The 21514-nt window shown below is 32.4% G+C and overlaps 3 protein-coding genes across 3 annotated transcripts; 2 read left to right on the top strand and 1 right to left on the bottom strand.

The window, feature by feature from the left end:
* The first annotated feature begins 1544 nt into the window (after nucleotides 1-1544).
* On the top strand, nucleotides 1545-11272 carry LOC143911977 (cytochrome P450 9e2-like). The gene is made up of 10 exons (XM_077431082.1): nucleotides 1545-1716; nucleotides 7056-7277; nucleotides 7377-7540; nucleotides 8827-8970; nucleotides 9044-9249; nucleotides 9322-9553; nucleotides 10337-10558; nucleotides 10716-10816; nucleotides 10898-11066; nucleotides 11145-11272. Exons 2-10 carry the CDS (start codon nucleotides 7060-7062, stop codon nucleotides 11270-11272), a joined length of 1584 nt encoding a protein of 527 aa, XP_077287208.1. The 5' UTR covers nucleotides 1545-1716; nucleotides 7056-7059.
* Nucleotides 11273-13312: 2040 nt separating this feature from the next.
* Nucleotides 13313-14847, top strand: Nubpl (NUBP iron-sulfur cluster assembly factor, mitochondrial). Its single transcript, XM_077431161.1, has 5 exons — nucleotides 13313-13439; nucleotides 13555-13717; nucleotides 13795-13960; nucleotides 14030-14214; nucleotides 14282-14847. The coding sequence occupies exons 1-5, from the start codon at nucleotides 13377-13379 to the stop codon at nucleotides 14641-14643; spliced, it is 939 nt and encodes a 312-aa protein (XP_077287287.1). The 5' UTR covers nucleotides 13313-13376; the 3' UTR covers nucleotides 14644-14847.
* A 1397-nt stretch (nucleotides 14848-16244) lies between these two features.
* On the bottom strand, nucleotides 16245-17472 carry LOC143911787 (uncharacterized). The gene is made up of 3 exons (XM_077430830.1): nucleotides 17332-17472; nucleotides 17014-17240; nucleotides 16245-16945 (listed from the first exon to the last, which is right to left on the bottom strand). Exons 1-3 carry the CDS (start codon nucleotides 17404-17406, stop codon nucleotides 16816-16818), a joined length of 432 nt encoding a protein of 143 aa, XP_077286956.1. The 5' UTR covers nucleotides 17407-17472; the 3' UTR covers nucleotides 16245-16815.
* Between the last annotated feature and the right edge of the window lie 4042 nt (nucleotides 17473-21514).

Raw genomic sequence — 21514 nt, 5'->3', positions numbered from 1 at the left:
ATTTAATAAAAAAACAAATGAATATTTACCATTATATTCGCCATGTTTAAGCTGTTTATATTACAAAAACTGAGCGAAGCCGGGTAAAACAACTAGTATATAATAATATGGAGCGGTTATAAAGATATAATAACAATAACCAACTTTATTTTTGAAATTTTTTGAATTGTAAGATTAGAATTCATATTTTGTATTATGTAAAAGCCAAAAAGGCGCTGCAGACGGAAGTTTTTTCAATTAATTTTCTACCGACTGTCTTTTTACTTTATCTGTGAAGCTTTATGATCATGCGAAAATTCGAACTCGAGATTTTGACTCATTTACACTATTTTTTTCTACCCTTTCAATATGTGTGCTCTTCACGACAAAATTCAAGTATATGTACATAATTCCTGTATCAATATGATGAAAACAAAACTTAAATTCAATAGCTAGTGGAATTATAAACAAATAATCATTTGAAATATAATAACATTCATACATACGAAATATATACGAAAAAAATTCTATTACGTAAAAATTGAAATTTATATTTATTTTAATTCTAAGTGAAATTTTCACGTAATAATGCCTTGGGCGAAAATTAAACAATTTATATACATAAATAAATACATAAATTGAAATATAATATATATGCAATTTCGAAAGAGACTTTGTATGTAAGTATGTTTGTATGACGACGATTCGATATATATTTTTTATTAATTTATTTCGATTCAAATAAATTAATAAAAAAACAAATGAATATTTACTATCAATATTAGATTCGCCATATTTAAGCTGTTTATATTACAAATACTGAGCGAAGCCGGGTAAAACAACTAGTCTATATATATATATATATATATATATATATATATATATATATATATATATATATATATATATATATATATATATATATATATATAAAACTGAATGTCTGTGTGTGTGTGTGTCTCGAATAGGCTGCTAAACGACTGAACCGATTACGATGAAACTTTCAGGATTTGTTGTGTGCATGTCCGGGAAGATTACTGTGAAAAAAAAACGGGAACGGAAACGGGAACGAGTGTCATTGCAACGCAATCATTTCAAATGTGTTCGCTACCTGCGTTTTTCCGACAAATGGGAACGGGAACGGGAACGGGAACGAGAACAGGAACGATATAATAACGCATTGCAACGCATGCCGGGGTTCAGCTAGTAATATATAAATTGAAACAAAATTTAGAAACCCGTTGTTCCAAAATTAGGGTGACACCACTGTTCACAAATTTTTCACATTGTCCACAATACGTTCGTAACCCAAGAATACATGAAATTAGTACCTATTTTACATAGAATTAAAAAAAAAATGTACCTATTTTATTTCAAAAACTAGTACGTGAATAAATAAAAAAAATATTGTTTTGTAAAATCCTAATGAAAGACCATATACTGAAAAGCATGGTAAAAAACCATGATAACATTTTTTAATAATATATAAAGTGGGGGCCCCAAATTTCAAATGCGCTTGGAGCCCCCCCCTTTTACTTGAACGTAGGTTTAGGTTGTTTCACGACAAAGTAGTTTGTCGAGTGGCGTGCGTGGGGGACATTTTGCCGAATATTAAAACAAAAAAAAAACGAATACCATGAATAGTCGATATAGTTAATTTGTGCGAACGAGACGGTTGCCAACTACACCAATTTTTGGGCTCACTCAACTTCAACCACAGCCAACTTTCACTTTTGGGTTTTCATTCCGCAAAATTTTCAATTACATAGTTCGTACGCACAATTATTATCAAATAAAAAAAGTGAGACTAACAAAAAACCTAAAAAAAAAAGCTTCAATCCACCGTTAAAACTGTCATTTACAGTCTAACTCAACTGTCATATACCTATTAAATATCTAATATATAATTTCGAAAGAGATTTTGTATTGTTGGTTCGTAAATCCATGACGTCATCCAACAAATAAATAAAATAAAATTATTCAAATAAATTTATTAAAATGTTTACTATTAGATTGGCCATGTTTAAGCGGTTTATATTACAAATACCGAGCGAAGCCGGGTAAAAACACTAGTAAAATATAATAATAACAGACGATTGTTGATGTTTGCAGTCTAACAAATGACAACGCACTGATAGTTCGTATAGACATCACAGCTTTTTCAGCAGTGCTCACTTTTTATCAATAAAAAAAAAATAATATATAATATATGATGTATTTATTTAATAATTTGTGAGTGAGAGTGAAATACTATTGTGTTTGTTTGTTAATTAGAGTGTGAAAATATCAAAACGCGTAATTGAAAGTGCGTTTTTGGTGAAATCAGTGAAAACTCATTTTTTTATGTTCAAAATACTACCTTACATAAGTGCGCAAAAGTTTCATATTTTTTCAGGGCAAAATTTTAAAGATTGCGATTATTCAGGGAAACTGAATATTAAATTATTTTTATTAAAATATACTAATTGTAAGCTCTATTATACCAGCTGATTGTGAGCTCCTTTTGCTTTTCGTTTCTACTAGTGTTTTACCCGTTAACATTTTGAAAACGATTAAAAACCAATGTTATTAAGAAATCTGAAAACAAATGTTATTGATTATAACATTTTTTTGACAAAAAGTGGAACTATTTAAAAAAAATTCAGTGTGCTCCGATAGAGCATGAAACCAGGAACAAAACTGCGCTCTAAGGACATGGTTTCTTTGGTGCCACTTTAGTGTGCGGTCTACCTTCACATATCTGAGACTGAATAATACCGACCCTAGAAACCTAATCTTAAATTAATAGACCCTTAAATAAATAGGTGTTGGCTGCTAAAATATATTTTTTTGTGAACATATTGATGAAATAAAACTTAAAAAAAACAGATCTTAGCAGCTAACACATATGTGTTTAAGGGTCAAGTTAGGTTAGGTTAAATTAGGGTTGGACCTATTCATTTAAGATTAGGTCGTTAGGGTCGGTATATTTTTCGCTGCTGGCGTTATTTTGATAGAAATGCTTCGACAGCATTATGGGGCTACAGGAAAAAACAACTATTATAATAAACAGGTCGTTGCTACGATACAAATAAAAAAAAATAGTCAACTGCGATTCAAAGGTAGATCGCATGCTAAGGTAGACCGCATACTAAAGTAGCACCGTTTTTTTTATATGTACCTATATATTGAGTCTACATATGTATCTACATGTATGTACTCAAATGGATCTACATATGTATATCAAAATGGAAAACTGTTATAAATGTAGGAATTTTTATAAATGTAGGAATTATAAATGTAGGAATTTTTATTGTAGTGATTTTATTTAATTACTCGATAATAGGTCAACTAAACCATATATGTTTTATTATATAAAATCAAAATATAAATATTTTGTTTTTCTTTAATGAAAAAAAGTCAAGAATTTAATTTAAAATAAATTTTTACTGTATGTAATTTAAAACAATTATTTTAAAAAATCAATTTTCATACGACAAAGTATAGTTTACAATTTTATAAGTTTAAAAATTTACAATACAAACATACTACATACATAGCAAGCAGTATGGCTCGGTGTTTGCGTTTATGTTTAGCACCGAGAGGATCCGGGTTCGATCCCATGCTAATCTTTAATACTGCTGGTTCAACTTGGATATTTGTGACTCTAAGTCGATCGTTTCTCGATCTTAACGATGTCTCAATGGATTAATTAATTAATTAATTGTTAATTTCGTGTTCTTCAGCCTCTCGAAATACAGTGATGTGTGTAATAAAAAATTCTGCATTGCTTGTAATTAGTTAGAGTTTCTCAGAGTTGAAATGGCAAAAATCATCCTACCTGCTGTCACAAATATCTGAATTTGATTTATGTACAATATGTAAAAAATTGTGTACAAGTCTAAATCCATAGATGTCTCAATGTATTAATTGATTCTGATGTAGCTAAAATGTAGACAAAATACATTTTTTTTATTCATACTTGACTTTTTCTAGGCTTACCAACTTTTCATCGGGCCCCGCTTTTAGGAAAAAAAGTGTGACAACAGTTTAGAAAGAATCTAGTAGTTTTTTTATTCAAGAAGTTAAGTTTTACAGGTATGGGTCTATTTACTCTTAATTTTCCGTTCACAGGTGTTTGAATCGCGCACTTTTGATAGCCAATTTATAATGTGTTTATTGATATATATGATATATAATGAATTCATATACAATTTGATTTAAATCGGAATCGTTTATAGAATCTTTGATTGCTAATTGTAAAGTATGTGCGACACATTTTATTCCGATAAGATGAAGGAAAGAACAGTTTTCAATGGAAGGTAGCATATTTGCTTCATAATCTCTTTCATAATTAATATTCTGGTTTTATTTGTCTATTTCGGTTTCTAACATGTTGACAAATTTTATCATATTAGCTCCATTATTTGTTGTGATTGAGTAAATTTCGACTATTCGTGTGGATTAATAACAAAAATTCGTTGTTTTAACAAGGTGAGCCAGTTATCAATAGAAAAGTTATATCTCGTCTCTGAACCAAAAAAAAGTCGTTTGTCGAACAGTGTCATGGCTCACTATTTTCAATTTCTTAGAAAAACCATGCTTTTTTGCTCTCTTGCTTTTAAAATTAATGGAGCGATATATTGTTATTTGAAAATCATCCATCCAAACGCATATCTTTATTTATAAAATACATAATTAAAAGAAAATCTAATTAAGTTGATTTAGCAAACGGTTTTATGTATCAGGCGGTGCCGGGTATATCTACAACATGATATAAACTAAAGAAAATAAATCATAAACCGAAAAAGAGTTTATGATACATATCTCATTTAAGTATTAGAGGTCATTTCATGTACGAAGGCCCACCCCCACTTCTCGGAAAAAGTACTCAAAATCAACGGCTTTTACACAATGCTAGGATGCGTATCTATTTCGTAGAGTGGGGGTGAGCCATCGTGAATGGAATGAAATTTACATATATTCATACATATGTTTTAAATATTTCCGCAGTGATGCATTGGATAAGAAACTAATGCCACTGCGGTATATTTTGTAAATAAATAAACAACAATTTATGTATTGAATAAGCGTTATGTCGTTTATTTCTTGATTTTACCAATTTACCAAGTTAACACTTTGTAAGCGGGTCACGAGAATTCTCGTGTTTACGTAGTCTACGCTTGGACTGCGGGTCCCGAGAAAACTCGTGTTCTTAAAATATTTTTAGTCAACGACATCTCTGTAACTGGATATACATATTTACAAGGTGTTTGGTAGCTAAGTGCAAAGCCTTAGGGTTTTTTTTAGCAACACATACCTCAGTCCAAAGTCTTACGGTTTTTTTAAATTTCATTTTTAAAGATTTTTAGTAAAAACATCAAAATCTCACAGTTAATTGCTAATACTGCCCAAGTTAAAAGTGGTATGTTAGTCAGTTATTATTTTTTTGTTTGTCTAATGTTTATTCAATCAAATAAAAACCATCTGTGTCAACAAAAAAATAATAATAATAGAGACACCATAAGTTTTCAAAAATTTGTGAAGTAGGAGAAATCTGACAACGGCATGCAATTTTAGTATATATGGGTGTATTTTAAATTATTTTCAGGGATTTATTTCGTATTATTTGGAATTTGGAATGGTTAGTATTCGAGGCGTTATTCCATACAGGTGAATAATGGTAATATAAGCGAGCGATGTAATTTTATTTTATTTTGAGTTGATAAAGAACTATGGGGGATTAAATATTGGGTATATTGAGGATATACCCCGCATCACCTTGCATTTCGCTGCCTCAATGTGAGGTGCCCATCTCTTTCTTTTATCGAACGTGATTCCTAAATATTTTATTACTGACTGCCATTTCAGACTTTCTCATGTGGAGATTTTCAGATCTCAATTTGGTTTATGCTTTCTAACACTAAATAATAAAGCTTCTGTTTTGGTTTGATTCATTTGAATTTTCCACTCAGTGAAGTGTTCCGTCATTGTTTTAATTGCAAATTCAAGATTTTTACGAATAGTGTCTGGTTTTATGGTATTCGTACATACATATGTACATTTAAACTCGTAACATGTGTTTGCTGCATGTCACACCCGTTTTTATTCAATCTTTCCCGTGTTTCTTCCGATTTCACCCCAAAATAAAATCCAGATTTATGGAGGTTATCGTGAGATGTCCAACTTTTCGTTACTTTTGGGTGTTATCGTTAATTTCAATTCAAATTAATTACGAATTTTTGCGAGTATCAAAAGTACCCGCTTGCGAAGTGTTAAAATTTGGACAGTTTAATTTTTATGTATTTACATGCACGTATTTTTTGGCCTGAGCAACGTTCTAGTTAGCTATTTTTTTAAAATCGGTTATATCTATATGGTTGTGTATTTAATGTTAGTTTTTTCAATTTAAATAGCCTCGAAAATCGAAGGATGTTTACTCATGAACATGAACGTACCGACGTTCATGTTTCATTGATAATTTGAACATTGAAGTCTGTGAGTATATTTGGTGTTTGTTGTTTCGCCGATTTCTAATTTCAGTACTGATTTGAATTGAAAATTTCTCCTTTAAAGCTAGGGCCACCTTAAGGTACATTGAAAAATGTAATATGTTCATTTTTATTACATTTCTCCAATATTGTCGCTTTCTTTCAACTCACGTGTGTCATACATTTCCAAAAATTAAATGCTATCATATTTACATACATTAAAACGTCATTATTTCAATTTTGATTTTGAATAAGTTTAAATTTCGGAATATATGTATTATTATAAAATTTCTATCGTGTGACTCATTTAGATACATCTGTATTATAAATTGTGACACAGTGACAATCTTTGATATGTTGAAATGAAGCTGTGATTTTTTTTGAATAAATTATACACAAATACATTTCTAAAAACCATCAGATTCGTACGCCTGTATCATAATAATGTTGCAACATTAACGACCATGATTCATGCAATTCTCTTAAAAGTGGCCTATTATATCAAAATATGCTTTATGGATTGTGCAATTGGAAATATACATATATATTGTGAAAAGAAAATGTTGTGAACATATTATTATCGTTATGATTCTACGTTGTTTTCAGGATAATGTCTTTCAATTGGTGGGATGCATTTCTACTGGCGATTGGCTTTCTTATTATATTCTTTGCATACGGATATTGGGAAAGTGGCTATTTTAAGAGAAGAGGAATGAAAAATGTTCCATTTGAATTGCCAATTCTTGGAAATATGTTTCAACATATCTTAGGAAGAGAACATTTCATGGGTGCAATTTATAGAGTGTATGATGCATTTCCAAATGAAAGGTGAGTGATTTTTTTTCCCATAAAGATATTATTTGTACATATACATACATAAAATATACAAAATGTTAAAATACAATTAATTTCATAATAATTGCAAAGGTATGTAGGATTCATGCAGGTTAATAGACCTTTCATTATGATAAGAGACTTGGAAATCATCAAAAAAACGACTATAAAGGATTTTGATAACTTTACAAGTCATATACTAAATATAGATGAAAACTTTGATCCCATAATAGGAAGAAACTTGTTATTCATTACAGGTAATATTATTACTTTTTTTTTTTGATTTTAATGCTGTTTTGGTAAGTATTTATTTGGTTATTGCTCAGATTTTCTTTTGAGCTATTTTCAAAAAAAAAAAAAAAAGGAAAATCTTAGTAGTATTCCAATATATAAAGTATTCATATGACTAATCTTTAGAATAAATTTACATTTGGATTCAAATAACAGATTTTTTTGCACTCACTACTATAGAATTTATCATATATATAATAGAGCTATTCTGGGTGTCTGTGTTTGTGTCCGTATATGTGTGTGTGAGATAACGCTCGCCGTGTTATAATAGTCGTTTCGATTCGACATATGTAAAAAAACACTGCCAACAAAACGTAACGAATATAATAGCAGATCAACAAAAAACTTCTATATATACTGTTTGCCATCAATGTTTCCTCTAGACTAATAAGTTTCTGAGCATTTAGCGCCGTCTATTGAAAATTTATTTAATTAATTAATTTTTATATTGGTGTTTTATATTGTTTATATGTAGGTAGGTAGGAAGTTTTTAACATTTTTTTCATATTAAACAATTTAATATAAATATAAAATTAAATATATTTAAAAAAATAGGTATTTGAAAAAATACGACCGCGTGATCGACACATTTAAAAAAAATAAATAGCTTAATATGCCATAACCCATGCGATGATATCACTGTTCGACACGAAAAATGGTTCAGGGACGAGCTATGATTTTTCTTATAGATCTATTCCCAGTTAACACGAATCTGGTAATAATAAATGTTGATTGGTTTGAGATTCGGAGATATATGTGTTTTTTAAATCACGCAATTTTTCTATTGTATATCTTGGTGTTGTTCGGTCGATATCTCAAAATCAGTCAATTTACTGTTCAAAATGAATATTGGAATCTATAGTCGGGTATTTTATCTTCCATTTATAGTACTTTTCAGCTTTCAAATCTCTCTAAGTAGTCGTCCAGTTCAAATCAAAAGTCAAAAGTACGTATTTTCACTTGGGATTGTTTCTCACTGTTAATACTATTTTATATTGAGTATTTTCTATTGAAACATGTTAATTGGGATAGTGTTCTGGCCACATTATTTTTTGTTTTCGTTTAAAAGGGTTAATTGGAATCACATTCGATAATTTGAACATACTTATAAGGCGTAAATTTTAAGCCAGTCATAATAAAAAGATGAACAAGTCGTAAATGTAAAAAATAAACATTAGGCCGTTACGAAATATTCATGGTGCCATTTAAATGTAAAATTGAGTATAATCAAATTATGTTTTACTGCAAAAAGGTGACAAATGGAAAGATATGAGAGCTACAGTGAGTCCCACATTTACCAGTTCTAAATTGAGAAACATGCTTTCATTGGTCGACCAAACTGGAAGACAGATTGCCGATTTTTATTTGGACAAAATGAATGAACCCGAGCACAAAAGTATATACACATATGTACATAAATACATATATGATATTACACAATCACTAAATTTAATTAATTAATCTTGCAGAGAGGGGTTTTATAGAGGTTGAAATGGCAGATACTTTATCAAGATATACGAATGATGTCATTGCATCGACTGTTTTTGGATTGGTTGTCAATTCGTTGACTGAGAGAAAAAATGAGTTTTACAATATGGGAGTAAAGACGTTTGACTTAGGCGGAGTTCAACTCTTAAAATTAATTGTTTATTTCGCATTTCCTATTCTGATAAAAGTAATCGATTTGATTGATATACTATGTATAATATAAAAAAGTTGAGATAGCAGCCTTTTTTAATATTTTCAGATATCTGGAGTACAGTTTCTTGGGAAAAACTTAAGAGAGTTCTTTCGGAATTTAGTATTGGGTACAATGAAGAATCGCGAGAAAAATGGAATCGTCAGACCTGATATGATTCAATTATTAATGGAGGCTTGGAAAGGGTCGTTGAAATATGAAGGTTCACACAATGAAGAGACTGATGCAGGATTTGCGACTGCCGAGGAATCGACTATTGGGAAACGAACCGTTAAGAGGCGTTAGTGATACATACGTTTTCGTTTTGTACGAAGAAATTTGATTTTATCGTAATCCAAGTCGCATAATTTTTTCCTTTTTATTTTATTATCATTGGGGATGTGGACTTTAACCATATTTTTAAACGTTTTTTTTATAATAAATCAATAGAAAACGAAAATTAAATTTAAAAACATACTTTTAATTTTATATCTTCAAAGTAAAATAAGAGATTATGACATTTGGAATACCAATACAATCCAAATTTAACATACATACAAAGCAAGTGTCACTCTAATATTTACATAAATATACTATATATGTTGGAGTGAAAACCAGAGAAGTGAATACATTACTCTGGTGAAAACATACGACCATTTAATATGACTGGCGAACAGGAAGTAAAGGGGGATCTACCAACATGCTCGAATCGGTGCCAATTTGCAGGGTGGCAACCCAGGTTCGACCATGTCGTAGGGGGTAATTGTATTATTAGTCACATTGCGGTGGTCACAAAGACAATTTTTGCCATTAAAATTGCGAATATGTAATATTTGGCACTCAAGTTCTCGTTAGTATGATGGACTTTTCAGCTGATAGATGTTCCGTTATAGAGATTTTAGTGATTTTGTGACCAGTAATCACCGAGCCGTCGTAGGGTCCTCACAGAATATACGAGTACATAGTTTTATGCACATAAGAAATAATTTAAATGATCTTTAAAATTACGGACCTAATTTTAAAAATTAAAAAAATGATTCAAGTGCTAAAGATTAATTAAAGTATAATTAATATATTTTGTTAGAGTGGAGTGAAAATGATATCGTGGCTCAAGCAGTCATATTCTTTGTTGCTGGATATGAAACTTCTAAAACATTGCTGTGTTTTGTATTTCACGAGCTTACTGTAAATCCAGATGTACAAAAGAAGTTGCAAATCGAGATCGACGAATTAATTTCTGAAAAAGGAGATGCGTTAGAATACACTGATTTGATGAAGATGAAATATATGGATATGGTAGTTTGTGGTAGGTATTATTTTGATCATTTACAGCATTTGGCAGAACCGTAACCGATATCTGACACTATGCAAGCTATGCACTAATGAGCTGATAAATCATATAACTTTTGAGAACCCACATGTGTTAAACGAATTAAATATAAAATAGCATATTTTTATTGCAGAGGCGTTAAGAATGTGGCCACCAGTTCCCGGCACGGATAGAAAGTGTCTTCGGTCTTATAAATTGCCTCCTCCTAATGATTCTACAAATGAGGGATATACAGTGAGAATAATTAAATAGTAATAATGAATGTATCCAATTTCGAGAACTGTTTTAATTATAATTAAATTTGTACTTTTGCAGTTGCAAGCGGGAGAAGGAATTTGGATTCCAATATGTGCGATTCACCACGATCCTAAGTATTATCCTGACCCAAAGAAATTCGATCCCGAAAGATTTTCCGACGAAAACAAAGGGAATATCGATCCGCTTTCATTTATACCATTTGGATCCGGACCTAGAAATTGCATTGGTAAGAATAATATTCTAACATCATCTCATTTAAAGAAATATGAAGAAGTAATTTAAAGGACTAATTTTAAAATTACAGGTTCTCGATATGCGTTGACGATAACTAAAACTATCATTTTCCGGATATTGAGTAAGTTCGATCTTGTGATGATAGAAAAATTTTTCTATCATCACAAGATTCGAACTTACTCAATATCCGGAAAATGATAGTTTTAGTTATCGTCAACGATATCGAGAACCTGTAATTTTAAAATTAGTCCTTTAAATTACTTCTTCATATTTCTTTAAATGAGATGATGTTAGAATATTATTCTTACCAATGCAATTTCTAGGTCCGGATCCAAATGGTATAAATGAAAGCCGGATCGATATTCCCTTTGTTTTCGTCGGAAAATCTTTCGGGATCGAATTTCTTTGGGTCAGGATAATACTTAGGATCGTGGTGAATCGCACATATTGGAATCCAAATTCCTTCTCCCGCTTGCAACTGCAAAAGTACAAATTTAATTATAATTAAAACAGTTCTCGAAATTGGATACATTCATTATTACTATTTAATTATTCTCACTGTATATCCCTCATTTGTAGAATCATTAGGAGGAGGCAATTTATAAGACCGAAGACACTTTCTATCCGTGCCGGGAAATGGTGGCCACATTCTTAACGCCTCTGCAATAAAAATATGCTATTTTATATTTAATTCGTTTAACACATGTGGGTTCTCAAAAGTTATATGATTTATCAGCTCAAAGCTTAAGATATATAGATAGATATTTTAATATAATAAATCATTCTTATGAATAAATGGTAAACGTATTATTCCGCAAAAAGCGATCTCGCGCAAGTCACTAAAATTTTGATCACGGAACATCTGGCACTCGAGTTCTCGTTAGTACAATATTTACCCAGCAGTATGGCTCAGTGGTTGCGTTTATGTTCAGCACCAAGAGATTATTAAGAGATCATTGGGTTTGATCCCGGGCTAATCTTTAATACTGCTGGTTAGACTTGGATATTTGTGACTCCAAGTTGATCGATCGATTTCTTATTAGAGTTTACCAATTTTATCTGATCATTGTTGAAACGGTTCCTCAAAATTGGGCAAAAAAAAATCATCCTACATATCTGCTGTTACAAATCTTCTGTATTTAATGTATGTACAATTTGAAAAAAAATTATGTACAAGTTTAAATCCATAGATATCTCAATGGATTAATTAATTAATTGTTAATTTCGTGTTATTCAGCCTCTCAAAAATACAGTGATTTATGAAATAAAAATGCTGCATTGTTTGTAATTAATTGTCTAGGAAGGCGCTTTGGGGTCTTCCTGTCGAGCCTTCCTGGTATCTATGTATGTAAAATAAAAATAGCAATAAAGTTTCTCTTGATATCAGATTGATGGAGTTTTTGGGTGCCAGATGTTCCGTGATCGACACTTATTTTATTTTTATTTTATTTTTTATTTTTATTTGTTACATATGTACATATATACAAATATACCAGGAAGGCTTAACAGGTAAACCCCAAATGCGCCTTCCTGGTCCACATAGTCATTACATAGATACATGTATATCTAAACAATATCTGACATCTATGGTCAGATATTACAAACATCGTATTAATACGATAAATAACGATGAATAACTTTCATGTAACAATACGAATTTTTATCCGATAAACAACCACAGAGACATCTATGGTGAGCAATATGGCGAAACCTAAGATATAACAATAACTAAAGGTTCGCAACAGAAAATTGGGAAGGAATCGCCAATTTTACAGGAACCGTTTCAATGAAAATCAGAAAAATTGGCAAATTCTGATAAGAAACGATCGACCTCGATAAATCAAGGTCTGGCCAACAACGAGACTTAGTGGGACTCGAACCCGTAACATCAAGTACGAAATAATTCAACATTCACCACTAGACCACGCTGCTGGTTAAATGACTGCGCGAGATTGCGTTTTGCGGAATAATCACCGAGCCGAATAAATAGATTGTTGAAATTGACATTTTGGTAATTGGATTATTAGTTACATTGCGGTGGTCACAAAGACAATTTTTGCCATTAAAATCACGAATACACAATATTTGGCACTCAAGTTCTCGTTTGTATGATAGTTATCGTTAGTATGATGGACTTTTCGGCTGCCAGATATTCCGTTATAGAGATTTTTGTGACTTTGTGACCAGTAATCACCGAACCGACATTTTACTGCATTAAACTAAATTTTTACGACTGGCAACATTCTACCTATCAGAATTTGACAGTTGTATGTTATGTTGAAGTAATTGTCGGTCAGCTAGGATGGTGAAACTAATAACTTCGAATATCGTCAAAAATATACTTTCTTATAAACTTCTATCAAAGGTAACGCAGGTTACATTTATTTTTTATTACTTAACATCTTTATTATTTTTTATTAGTAAAAGATAATCACGTTATGACATATTGAAATAAAAAAACAGCCTGAAATTTTTTTCAGTATTCATTTTCATCGGCTGCTGCACAAAATTCTGAAAATGCTGATAAGAGACGAGCTGAAATCATGGCAAAAGGTCTGCCGAAGAAGAGACCTATTCCTGGTGTTAAACAAATTCTTCTAATAGCATCAGGAAAAGGTGGCGTTGGAAAAACAACCACCGCTGGTATTAGAATATGCCACTTCTACATTTTACATACAATTTCTCATTATTGTATAATCAAAACAAACAAATATTTCCAGTCAATTTGGCATGCGCCATGAAATTGGTTGACCAATCTAAAGAGATTGGACTATTGGACGCCGACGTTTTCGGCCCTTCCGTGCCACTGATGATGAACCTTAGTGGCGAACCTATGTTAAACAACGACAATCTAATGGAACCCTTATTGAATTACGGCATCAAATGGTATATTGAAATACTTACTGTATGAAATTTCAAATTCCGGTAATAACTTAACGATGTATGACGTTTCAGCATGTCGATGGGGCTTTTAGTGAGCGGCGACGGAGCAGTAGTATGGCGAGGACTAATGGTGATGCAAGCACTGGATAGACTCACGAGACAAGTAGCATGGGGCCCTTTAGATTGCCTCATAATTGACACACCTCCTGGAACCGGAGACACGCACTTATCCCTCGCGCAAAACCTTCCTATCGACGGTAACATATTCACAATGCATAGACGTGCTGTAAAGAACAGCGTTTCAAAGCGCAATTATTCTTTTAGGTGCTATATTAGTTACGACTCCGCAGACGGCCGCTCTGCAAGTCACCCGTAGAGGTGCTACCATGTTGGAAAAGTTGAAGGTTCCCATATTCGGCATCGTGGAGAATATGTCGCACGTGATATGCGAGGGCTGCGGTGCGAAAAATCACATCTTCGGCGAGAATACGGGACACTTGGCGAGTCAGCTGGAGTTGCCAGTGTTGGAAAGTTTCGAACTGAACCAGGCTGTGTCGGATTCGACGGCCTCGGGACAGCCCGTCGTACTGTCGGAGCCTGGAAGTAAATACGCCGAGCACTATAAGAATTTAGCTAAGCAGGTGTATTCGATTTTATCGCAGAGTGCAGTGAAAGGCGAACAATGAAGTCGTCGATCAATATATTATTACTCAAAGTAGATTTAGCAAAATGTTTATATAGTGTTTATATTTATATGTATCGAAAAGTTTATATAAAAGTCATATTATTTTTAGTCATCATTTATATTACCCTAGTATTAAAAAAAAAATTTAATTTTGTATATAAAAATGTATGTTTATTATAATTTTTGCTTTAAAAGTTGAATTGTGTATTCTTATTTGTATTTTTTATTTTAGATTTTGAATGAAGAACAAAGAATATTCTCAATATATATATATATAAATATATATATATATATATATATATATATATATATATATATATATATATATATATATATATATATATATATATATATATATATATATATATATATATATATATATATATATATATATGTATGTATGTATGTATGTATGTATGTATGTATGTATGTATGTATGTATGTATGTATGTATGTATATGTATATGTATATGTCTATGTATATGTATATGTATGTATGTATGTATATATGTATGTATGTATGTATATATGTATGTATGTATGTATACATGTATACATATACACACACAGCGTGGGATGTGGTTTTTTTTAGATGGTTTTAAACCAGTGGCGTGCGCTGAAATTCTCTCTCTTTTTGTCGTACAGCCTTACTTAATGTGCACGAACGGGATACAAGAGGAACAGCCTGTTCCTCTTGTATCCCGTTGTATATAGATGTCTCTTAATAATTTCGTGTTTATTGTGTATAAAAATTGTAATAATAATTGTGCACAAAATCTAAAATAATCCATAGATGTCTCTATGATTATTATTTCTGTACTTGATTAATTATTGTATTCGATGTTTAAAGAAACGTACTGTATACGTTGTCTGACCGTTCTCGTACACTCGTCGCATTGCAGCGATCTGTAATGACGAGTGTACATTGATTGTAATAAAAATAAAAATAAAAATATCACTGTCAAGCGAGGATAAACACTACTATAGAATTTCAACGAAACAGCTCGAATGTTTCGTTTTGAAAAGACGATACCATGTATACCACAGTTTTTTTATATGTTTAAAACTATTTAAAAAAAACCACGTCCCACATTCCACGCTGTGTGATTTCGCCCTAATAGTCGTTTCGATTCGATATACATACATGTGTACGTCACAGCCAACAGAATGTACGAATATAATAGGATGTTACATATATTATTTATTTACTATTTGTTTTTTTATACATATCTATGTACATCCTGTCTGTTGATTTTTCAATTAATAAAATAAAAATAATAACGAAAGAAAAGCTTCTATATATACTGTTTGCTACCAATATTTTCTCTAGGCAAATTAGTCTTCGAGCATTTAGCGCCATCTATTGAAAATTTATTTACTTAATTTTCTATTGGTGTTTTATATTGTTTATATGTAGTTTACATTCTAATATAAATATTAAATTACATATATTTGATAAAAATTCGACCACGTGCGGATCAAACACAGGACCGACACATTTCTTTAAAAAAAAATTATTTAATAACTTAATATGCCAACACCCATGCATTGAGAACATCGATAAAACAATTTCACTTTTAAAAGTTTTTATTTATTTATTTTCTCAGAAAAATTTGTGGCACATAATCAAAAATTACAAATTTTCATAGCATTGATTTAAAAAAGTTTATTATAAACATTCCCTTGCAGTGCTAAAATTATTTAAAAGCCATTCTGAACATATACATTGAGTATAGATGAGAAGTTAAGTTTTAATTATACAGAATAATCGCAAATACTGTTTTAATTAAATATATATATTTTTTGAAATTTCATTAAAAATGGACATACATACATATATGATTTTTATTTCAATATATATATATATATATATATATATATATATATATATATATATATATATATATATAACGTCATTAAAAAAAAACAAGATTAAAAATTTAATATATTTTATTTCACATATATATACTCTACGCACATACATTCCCAATTAACTTCATTATCACTCATTTAATTAAATGCTAGGGCATCCATGTGTGCAGATTTTGATGCAGTTGGAAGAAGTTCACCCGTATATATGTAAGTGGTAGTGTGGACTTCCAAAATGTAGACGATAATTTATCATCATGGTGCTGCCATCAAAGCTTCGCTAACTAATCGAATAATTTCAGGTTCATACTTTGACGTTGGTGTCTTGTATTTCTTGCGATTTGTGGGTTCCGTCGCAGAACGGCCGATGCTTCGTCTGTTTGCAATTGCACAACCAATACTCTTTGGTTTCCTCGACTTGGAATTTTATCGGTCTATAAAATAAACGGTTAAAAACTGATGTGATACAACATGATATATGACATATAATATCGATGCATACCTTTGCGTTATTTTCAAGTATATATCTTTGTGTGTGCCGTCACATAAGGGTTGATTGTGAGATTTACCACACAGACACCACGAGTATACTTTATTTTTCTTCAAAAGCAATTTGAAAGGTTTTTTATCGTAAACTTCGCCATTTTTCTTTTGATCCAAGGCGGCGTAACGTACTTCTATAACATTTTTCGGTATTTTCGGTTTATTGTCGCTGGAGAATAGTTTCGCCTGAAAAACATAACCTATACGTGAGAAATGATACATTCAATCAAACCAGGTCCAAACGTCATTGAAGAATCCCATTTGTAGAATTATGTACATTATTGATGAAGGCAATGTTTCTTGCGTGATTGCTTTGTAAAACCGATGACAGAATTTTGAAAGGCAGAGCCATGTCGCGGCCGGCCGAAACTAAACACAAGACGTAACACTATTTGGCCTAAATTCGAATAATAATGTCTACAACTCATGCCTTCATATATGGTAATTGGTAAGAGACCCGTATTTTGGGCATCTATTTTTGTCAATTTTAGCATTTTCATTTTGAATTTTAGGGTTTTAGGGCATTAAAATGTTCAATTTAGCATCTATTTTTATGAAGAGTTTAATTTTAAATAATAAAAAATTTCGATGAATTTTAATAAAATTTATAGGTATACATATATACAATTGTAGAGATATAGCACGACTTGTGATATCACCTATTTCCCTCATCGAACTTAATCTGTACAAATGACATCATCGCGTCCTCTTCTCGTACACGAAAGTTAAGCCCGCTCCACAATCTCGGCAAAACTATACGAGAACAGCCAAATACGAGAGTGAAGCAGTGGCGGCTCGTCCTAATGGGCTGCCGGGCTGCAGCACCTCCTATAAAACTCTAAGATATATGTTTAATAATACATTTAATATTTTATTTATTAATGATATTTTTTTTATTAGTTGGATGGACGAACTATTGGGGCCTTCGACAGAGTAAATATTACTTACAATATCACCCATATCCAAAAGGGTGATATTGTAAGTAATGTTGACCGTTTCGAAGACCCCACTAACTTGTATGGTGACCGATGAATTAAAATGTTGCTGTACTGGCTGTAAAGTGTTACAGCGCCGCGCTGAACGCTGCGCAGCCCGGAGTTTTGGAACGAGAAAGAGAAAGAGCTATTTGCAACTGCAGATAGCTCTTTCTCTTTCACTCACTCCGTTTTGGGCTGGACAGTCGGCAGCCTTCGCCTGTTAAACAACATTCAACTGTCAGTTTGTTTAAGATTTCGCACGCTTGATCTTACATTTGATTAGTTGAATCGCACGATCACAGCTTTATTCGTTTTCGTTACTCTTAATTGGTTGTGTACGAGCCCTCATCAAATCTTCGGTGAGTTGTTTTCATTTTGATAACAGCAAACTTTTTTCAAATCTGTTTAACTTTTTCTCGTAATTTTTATTTAAATATATTAAGATTTTTTTTCTTTTAAAAATGGAAGAACAAAAGAATTCAGTAAAATATTTACAAAATTTGCACTTTTCGCGACTAGAACTTACCGAAAAAGTCGCTATAAAAGCATTAGGCTGCCTCACGCCCAATTTAATTATTTCACAGCCTGCAACTAGTAGATCTTTTAGTTACTCGCGAAAATTTAATCCAGACATTTATAAAAAATACAATTGGTTAACGAGATGTACAGAAAAAAACGCGTTATTTTGTTATCCGTGTCTTTTGTTTGGAGGCGAGTCGCCAGGCGAAGCATCTTGGACAAAAACAGGAGTTATTGACTAAAAACATTTAAACGATTAATTTAAAAACACGAGGGAAGTGTCGAACACTTAAAAAATGTGTGTAATCTCACGATTTTGGGAAGCTTGTCGGCGGGAAATAGATAAGCATAACGAAAACGTCAAAAAAAAATCGGGATGTTTTATTTAAATTTATTGATTGCGTTAAATTTTGCGGTAAATTTGAAATGCCAATGAGGGGACACGATGAAACAGATAATTCAAAAAATCCAGGAGTTTTTCGGGGGCTTCTAGAATATTCACAAAATTTCGACGATTCTTTAAAAAAACATTTCCAAACTTCTTCGGTTTTTAAAGGGACATCAAAAACTATTCAAAATGAACTTTTAGATTGTATTTTGAACGTGTGTAGGGAACAAATAAGTGCTGAAATAAAAAAAGCAACTTATCTAGCTGTTATGGCAGATGAAACAACCGATGTATCGATGCATTGTCAACAGGTTAATGTTTTTCGTTACAAATTAGGGGGTTAAGTTTTTGAAAGGTTTTGGGGTTTTTTTTAATCCGCGTCGCGAAACCAGCAAGAACGAATTTTTTTTAGCAATCTTACTGGAGTACCAGCGTATTTTTCGAAATCTTCATCGCGTTTGGACGCACCCCTTTAATGGGTGGTGAATTTTGCTAGTTTTTTTTTCAATAATACTTAAATCCACATGTAAGTGGTCGTACGCCAAAAATTGTGCTTATTTTGTCCTGTTATGACATGATAGAATAATTATGGTGACATTTTTTAGACATCTTTTCAGTGCAGCCCCGCCACTAAAAATTATCACGAGCCGTCACTGGAGTGAAGTGAACATATTCGTTTAGTCCCGCCTATATTCGTGCGGTCTCCATTTCGTGGCGTTATTTGGGACCCGAATCAAAGGGCTCTCGTGTAGTTTTGTGTTCGCACGAGACCCTCCCTCCACACTCCCGTCGCGTCAGTCGGCCGGCACTGCACTCCACACTGCGCGCTCGTCGATTTTATTAACAAAAATGCCTACGAATTGGACGCACGATCTCGAACTAACATTTATGGAAATATACCAGTGTCATCCTATTATATGGGAGCTAATAGTGGTACTTTACGGTATTTTTTTTGTATTAAATCGATTCTTGGAAACAAGCCTGGCGATTTTTCGATACACACGAAGGCCAAATTTTTATTTAGTACCACTATTAGCTCGCCGATTGAGTGTGGGGTCGCAATCAGTCTCCAGATTTTGTTTTATTTTTCTAATAGACGCCCTACTAACACCCTCCATTGTCGCGATTTTGTTTTGAGAAAACTTTCCTGTATTTAATAATGATGTAATGCTTGCAATTTTTTCTTTAGAAAGATCTGATTTTTTACCCATCTAAAAAAATCCAATAAAAGTTTTACACGCAATTTAAATCATAAAACAAAGTAAAATTTCGAGATATTATATACCAACTTACCTTAGAAATATGATAAAGTTGCAGTAAAAGAGAAAAAAACACAGTGCTTTTTACAAAATAATGAATGATTTTAACGGAAACGCACGTCAATATTGAACAAAATTCAGACGCAAACCGATTTCAAACATCTTTCTTTTGTTTTTGAAGACCTTTTGAGGGATAATCCACCGATATATTTTGCTAGTGAATAGAGTTGCATTTAAGGATAAGATCACAAAAAAAAATGAGGCCAAAAGTTCCCATAATGAGTTATTTACGACCGTGACAAATTTACCCAAACGCATCTCGAGAGGGGTGGCGTAATATTCTGGTCAGGGACTGTATATACGCCGATATGGTTCGCTTTTAGCGTGATGGATTCTTTTTTGGGGGATATCATGGATGGCAACAGTAATAAAACATTCCAACGTCTCTTAATAACTATTTTTTCTCGAATTAATAAAAAATTGTAATATGCTATTGCACATAATGGTACAGCGACAGACGTTTCTAACACGTCCATCTTGTATGACTACCGAACAGACAAATGCGCGAGCGAGAATGTGGTGAGCTACTTTCAGTCTCGTGTTGTTTCGGCGAGACCCGAGACCGAGAGTCTCGACGAGAATGTGGAGCCCGCTTTAGCCGTGGCCGAAATACTTCGTCCAGCTTTACCCATAAAGGCGATTCGACTCGCTCCAGATACGCAATCACGAGTACACGGGAAATCCCAAGGAGCTACGCAACTACGCATCAAACGCCCAGCTACGCGTTGCTCAAGCAACACCTTTATAAAACAGTGCATCGTCCCCAGATGCCAGTGAGCTTCAGGAACTCGACCTAGCTCGTTCCAGTGAATCCTCTACCTACTTCGCTGTACATACAAATACACCTGTATTAATCGAGTAATAAAGATCCTCTTCAAAATTCAACTGAATTTCCATAGGCCGGGAAACGGTCCAAAACCTTCAAACCCCCTATACAATTTAAAGACAACACAACCATTAAAAAATAATAGAGAAATTTAAAAATATTTTGAAATTAAAATTACAATAAAAAAAGCATAAATATAAAAATACAAAGGCAAAAAATATGAATATTGTAACGCGACGTTCTCCCGAGTGTCCCTTCAGTTTGTAGCGGTAGTAATATTTAGGTTGGCGCCCGTGGCTTTACCGCGCCAACTACCATGCTCATCTCGAGCGCATCGAGAGCAAGTCTCTCACCCGCCAACAGCCGCCGAAGAAAGATCTCTCCTGTGCACGTCTCCACGGGGAGACGGGGCCCAGAGATCCGCCATCTTG

Source organism: Arctopsyche grandis, chromosome 5, assembly GCF_051622035.1.
Source record: "Arctopsyche grandis isolate Sample6627 chromosome 5, ASM5162203v2, whole genome shotgun sequence".
Classification (NCBI taxonomy): domain Eukaryota; kingdom Metazoa; phylum Arthropoda; class Insecta; order Trichoptera; family Hydropsychidae; genus Arctopsyche; species Arctopsyche grandis.
This window is presented reverse-complemented; position numbering and strand designations above follow the sequence as displayed.

What these genes read in the sequence shown, in the direction of transcription:
- LOC143911977 (XM_077431082.1), top strand. Translation starts at nt 7,060, where the DNA reads ATGTCTTTCAATTGGTGGGATGCATTTCTACTGGCGATTGGCTTTCTT. An exon ending in GATGCATTTCCAAATGAAAG is followed by an intron (nt 7,278 to 7,376) that starts GTGAGTGATTTT and finishes ATAATTGCAAAG; the next exon opens with GTATGTAGGATTCATGCAGG. An exon ending in GAAACGAACCGTTAAGAGGC is followed by an intron (nt 9,554 to 10,336) that starts GTTAGTGATACA and finishes ATATTTTGTTAG; the next exon opens with AGTGGAGTGAAAATGATATC.
- LOC143911787 (XM_077430830.1), bottom strand. Translation starts at nt 17,406, where the DNA reads ATGGCTCTGCCTTTCAAAATTCTGTCATCGGTTTTACAAAGCAATCAC. An exon ending in ACATTGCCTTCATCAATAAT is followed by an intron (nt 17,241 to 17,331) that starts GTACATAATTCT and finishes TATGTTTTTCAG; the next exon opens with GCGAAACTATTCTCCAGCGA. An exon ending in TACTTGAAAATAACGCAAAG is followed by an intron (nt 16,946 to 17,013) that starts GTATGCATCGAT and finishes TTTATTTTATAG; the next exon opens with ACCGATAAAATTCCAAGTCG.
- Nubpl (XM_077431161.1), top strand. Translation starts at nt 13,377, where the DNA reads ATGGTGAAACTAATAACTTCGAATATCGTCAAAAATATACTTTCTTAT. An exon ending in CTTATAAACTTCTATCAAAG is followed by an intron (nt 13,440 to 13,554) that starts GTAACGCAGGTT and finishes AATTTTTTTCAG; the next exon opens with TATTCATTTTCATCGGCTGC. An exon ending in TGGAAAAACAACCACCGCTG is followed by an intron (nt 13,718 to 13,794) that starts GTATTAGAATAT and finishes AAATATTTCCAG; the next exon opens with TCAATTTGGCATGCGCCATG.